Below are 5,688 nucleotides of genomic sequence, written 5' to 3' on the forward strand. Positions count from 1 at the left end.
AAACCAAAAAAAAAAAAAATTGAAAAAAAGCTATCATTTCAAGACATCCTATAAAGTATAGACTGCTTCAGAGCAACATCCATACAAGTCTTAATAATATATGATGGACATTTACAGGAAAAAAAAAAAAAAAAGAAAGATAATATACTAGGAAAAGAGAGAGAGAGAGAGAGTTCCCTTGCAATTTCACTAAAATCTTACAGAGAAAGCAAACATAATGAATAGGCATACCAAATTCTCAACCAAACTCTTATACAAAGGCAAGGAGTTAAACTACTTAATCTCCCATATCCAATTTGCTGTAGCAACCAAAAGGACTAATGCAACAGGCAATGGAACAGTCAATATCATGCCATGGAACAACAGAGCAAGAGTACCTGAACCCAGGAACAGTAGACGAATCGATAATCCATAAGTAAGCAACATAAAGAGTAAGGCTAGCAGAATTGGACCGCGTAAAGGGTATCCTTCTGTAAGATTGAAAACCATGACAAGAGATACAAGAAACCCTGCATAGTTACAGAGCATTAGAACTTGGAAAGAGTTTGGGTTCTGATCAAACCAAACTGGTGTTCCTGCAGTCTTATCCTTTAATTTGGTGCTGTTGGTGCTGTCGTTGCTGTCGTTGCTGGTGATGGATTCATTATCTTGCCAAAGACCTCCTGGAGGGTTAACTCCAGTTTGGTATGTCACCGCGACGATGAGAACAAAAATCACTAACAAAGCATTGCGAACGTCGCTTGAAGTGTCTTTATCAACCTTGAAACTTAGGAAATTGGGAACCTTAAGTAACCATTTAACTCCACAACTTAACACCATTTTTGTTTTAGAAGCTTCACTGTGTGGTGGTATACAACAAGTTATTTGACTCCTCTTAGCACCTGCATGTTTAAGGATCTTTTCCATTTTGTATACATCTGTTTGATTTTGATCTCCTTGGGCGTTATCAGTGAAAACTATTATCTCCTCCCGGCTGGGTTCTGTTGGAGATTCATCAGCCCTGGTTCCATTACACAGTGTTTCAATCTTTGTTTCCATTAAGACATCCAAGGCTGTGAATCCCGTTGTGTTCTTCTCGTTTATTTTCAGAGCCTTTCTAACAAAATAGCTAGAATTGGAAAGCAGCAGCTCTATCATCTTCAAATTCTGTAAAATTGCAAACTTGTCATTATAAGGCCCATCTTGTTATGGAAAAAAGTTCGCTGCTGTCCGGATTGCAGCCTAATAGCTGCAACCCCATGGTAACAACCAAGGAAATGGAATCCCCGGGGTAGGTTTGAAAATACCCACCTAAGGTGTATTTTTCCACCCATACCCCTGAGATTTCATTCTCCTGGCTGTTACCATGGGTTGCAGGTACTTGGCTGCTGCCTGGGTTACATTCAAAAAGGGAAGGTAAGTGGAATTGGTTTAAAAAAGAAAGAAATCTTTGTAATCATGAAGGCTCTATTTGATTGCAAGTAAAGGTAAGGCTGTCAAATTTCTTATTAGTTTCGACCCTAAGGGGAGTCCACATACTCTGCAACGAGCAGTGAGGTGCGGTGAGCATCAGACAGCTGAGAGCATCTGAGCATGCGTCCTAAGGAGCTCCCAGCCACCCGATGCTCATTGCACCGGTGCAGCAATTGCAGACGATTTTAGGGAGTGAATCTCATAACCATCTCATATACTAAATGGTCCCAACTCCTTTTCCTTCATGGCTCTGGGCACTTAAGTATGAGTAGATTTATTTTTATAATTATGACATAACTCAGTTTCGATTCCTTAACGGTTATAGCCCCTCAAAGTTTCAAACATGCAAGTATAAATGTTTCTTTGGTACATAACCATTAGTTTTCTTTTTAATTAGAATATAGCCCTTGTGTAAATTATAAAGACTGTAAATGAGAACGAGATCCGATCATTTTCAGCACGTTAGTGCTCCTAGTGCACATCTGATGGTTGGGAAGAATTGGGGGTGGATGCCAAGGTGCTGCAATCATACGCTGCATGCTAGACACACTAGCACAGTGGAGAGGATCTAGGCCAAATGACACCTCTATAGTATATTTAGAACTTAGCACATTTTTTTTTTATCGTCCTTTGTTTTCTTCTTCCCAAAAATTCTCTTAAGTTAGGGGTAAAAAAGAGTATTAAAAATAATTTGAAAAAAAAAGTCATTACCATTATGTCATTATGGAAAGCTATCATTGTATTTACACATCTTTGAACACACATGTGAAATGATGATATTATTTACCCTCATTGGAAAAAAAAAATGTGTATTGCACTAAAAAGATAGTAAAGTCAAAATTATTTGACAACTTAAGGGGTGTCAATAAGAAAATCTCTAACTTACAACTATTAAGTATTAACTAAACCTATATAAGTAAATATGCAACGTAAATTGGTCCTTGCAGTTCCAAATTTAGCTGATTTTGTATTGGTCTTTTGGTTTTGGATCTGCCAGGAAATCCATCCTAAATTCATCCCGTATTCATTCTGTTTTATTTAATAACTAGTCTCAAAATCAGCTCCTAGAACCATTCCATTTAGTAATGGGACAGGTTGATTCTGGGTTTTAGCGGGTTAATTCTCAATTCTTGTCCCAAATTAAATCCTAAGGGTAGTGAAATATTTTTGTATAAGAAAAATTAAGTTTTGTAATCGTGATTGTATAATTTACCTAAAACTCTTACTATATTGGGTAAATATAGTTTTTAGATGTAAAATTTATTTTACTTCCTTTGAGTTAGTTACACCATCACATGAGGTAAACATTTTTTTTCAATTTTATATTGATTTGACTTCACTTTCCTTTATTTAATTTCCTAAAGGCTTTGTTTGGTTGCAAGGGAAAATAAAGAGAAAGGAAGTGAAAATTTTTAAACTAAAAAAGGAAAGTTGGGTAGTAAAATCTAATATGATTGTATAAATGACTTAAATTTCTTACCATATATAGTAATGATACTTTTTAAGCTTAAATGTTTTATTTACCAAAGTAAAGTGAATTTTTCTAATCAAATATGGAATGATTTGGAATTAGAGACAATCATTAGGGTAATAATTACAAAAGTTTCTTTTTTAGGTTCGAAAAGTTCACTTCCCTTCCCTTTAATTTCCCTTGCAAGAAAATGGAGCCTTTAAAGCCAAACTATTTATAACTCTAATCATAATTGACAATTGTACGTTTCAATTCTGAGGGATTTGGTTCAGGTAAATAAATTTTAAGAACCAATTTTGGAATATTTTGAAGTTAGTTGCACAATAGGTAATGAATACAAGAGTTTTCATTTTAATTTGGAATTTTCTTATTGACACCCTTTAAGATGTCAAATCATTTGTAACCTAACTCTTTTTACCCTTTTTGTATATTACATTTTTTTCCAATAAAGATATATACTGTCATTTCTTTTTTTTTTTTTTTAAGAAAATAGAAACTATCATTTCTCATGTGTACTTGAAAAATGTACAAGATAATAGTAGCTTTAGCTAATGACATAACGGTAAATCATTTTACTAAGACATACATCCTTTACGCCTACTCACATTCTTATTTTTCATAAAATGAATAAGAAAATATGTATGTTTGTAGGCATAGGAATTGCATTAGGTTCAGAGAAACTTTTCCCAACTTCGTATACCTCTAACTTAAGAACTTTGGAGAATGGAACAAGGGATAATTAAAAAAAAATTTCAAATTCTGAATACACTTATAGATGTGTCATTTAAACAAGTCTCTTCTAATTGTGTTAAAGATAATTTTCCTTATTGTCATTTCCCTTCCAACCAAGGGACATTTAAGGGGAAGGGATGTGAAACTTTCAAAATAAATTTTTATAATCATTGTTCCACGTGATCCTATGTGATTGTATAAACAATTTTATTTTTTTATATTTTATAATGATACATTTTGTATGTAATTTTTATTTTATTTATTTATTATTATTATTATTTTTTTTTTTTACATGTTATAGCAAAAGGTTTTGGATGCAAAGTAAAGTGAAATTTAATAACCATATATGGAATGATTTGAAGTTAATGATATAATTACATAGGGTAATGATTATAAACATTTCTTTCTTAAGTATGAAGATTTCACTTCTCTTCCCTTTAGTACCCCTTACAACCAAACAAAGCCTATGTGAAAGTAGAGTGTCTTGTAGTCTACTGATAAGTCCCCATACACACATCGGAGATTCAAATTCCTAGGTAAGGTTCAAGTCAGAAAATTACATGACAATTAAACTAGAAATATAAAAATAAAGTCTGCATTGCATTCTAGTCCATAATTAATGCATTCAAAAAAATCATACCAAATGCAACCTTAATTTCAAAATTTCCACTAATGATTCCAAAACCATTTCAAAGTATAGTTATATATTTCATTCTCTTTAACCATGATTTAGAGTTGAGACCTGCAAAGGGGTGGGATGCCCAGGACTCAAAAAATATTGAGAATGAGAAGGTTAGTCGACAAATATATATATATATATATATATACTGGGGGTTCAGATGTTTAAGATCATGGGTAGTAAACTAAAGCTCTGTTTGGTATGATTTCTTGGAATGCATTATCAACTTAGCATTCTAAGAATACATACCAAACACAGCCTAACATAAGTGGTATCCTGATCACACATCTCTTTGATCCTTATTAAACTAAGATTACTTTACCAAATAATAATAATAATAATAATAAATAAAGAAAAGAAAAAACTGATCTCAGAGAAGAAAAGGGAAAGACTTTCTTGCCTCAAGTTGCCTTCTTGAAGATGCAATGTGCAATATGGTGTTACCTTCTTGGTCCTTCCAGCTTAGATTGTTGTAAACCCTTTCTTTCTTGATCCATTCCACCAGTACTTTGAAGTTTTCATACCTACCATTCCTTACAGCAGTGTGGAGAGCTGTCTCACATTTAGTAGTTAACATGGTGATACACTTTGAGGAAGCAGAAAGCAACTCCTTAATAACAATTTCACTTCCAGGTACAGCAGATTTCGCGGCGCAGTGAAGAGGAGTCATCATCTCTCTACCTTTGATGAAACATAGTTCCTTATCTACCACTTTCAAGAGCTTCTTCACGACCTCTACCTGACCATTTTCAGCAGCTATATGTAGAGGACTCCATCCATGATGATTTCTCCTTTTAGCTAATGAAGGCTTCAGATTTGCTATTTCAGCTGCGAAGAATAAATGGTTATTTGATACAGCAACATGTAGTGGATTGTCTGTGAACTGCCGATCTGCTTTGTCAAGAATAGATGAGTCTTTCTCGAGCAGTTTATACAAGAGCTCTATGTCTCCTTTCTCAGCAGCTTTTATTAGCTGGGAGTAATAATCCACTCGATCACTCTGATTCTGATCCATTTCCTTTCAGCTGGGAGTAATTTTCTTTACTCTTATCCCTTCCACTCGTCCTCAGCTCCTTTATAAAAGATAAGATGAATAGTCCCTGAAATAAAAGACCTTTCTTGGAAAAGATCAGTCAATAATTTCTGGGTTGGGTGGGGTTGGGGCTGCGGACTTCTGTTTTGGCAGCAAGAAGTCAGTATTTATTATTATTATTTTAAGGAAGAAGAAAAATTAGTAATCAAGTCATTTGCAGGAACTTATGAAAAAAAAAATTCTTGCGGGAGGGCACACATGGGCTGCTGGGCATGGTCATCTTTTCCATGCAGTGGGGAAGAGATAGTGACCAAGTTTTGA

General features: G+C 34.3%; 1 protein-coding gene across 1 annotated transcript; it reads right to left on the minus strand.

Annotated features, from left to right (window-relative positions):
* Positions 1-173: 173 nt before the first annotated feature.
* LOC122093316 (ankyrin repeat-containing protein BDA1-like) lies at positions 174-5,452 on the minus strand. The gene is made up of 2 exons (XM_042663608.1): positions 4,735-5,452; positions 174-1,146 (listed from the first exon to the last, which is right to left on the minus strand). Exons 1-2 carry the CDS (start codon positions 5,347-5,349, stop codon positions 274-276), a joined length of 1,488 nt encoding a protein of 495 aa, XP_042519542.1. The 5' UTR covers positions 5,350-5,452; the 3' UTR covers positions 174-273.
* Between the last annotated feature and the right edge of the window lie 236 nt (positions 5,453-5,688).

This window comes from Macadamia integrifolia, chromosome 11 (genome assembly GCF_013358625.1).
Source record: "Macadamia integrifolia cultivar HAES 741 chromosome 11, SCU_Mint_v3, whole genome shotgun sequence".
NCBI classification, from domain to species: Eukaryota; Viridiplantae; Streptophyta; class Magnoliopsida; order Proteales; family Proteaceae; genus Macadamia; species Macadamia integrifolia.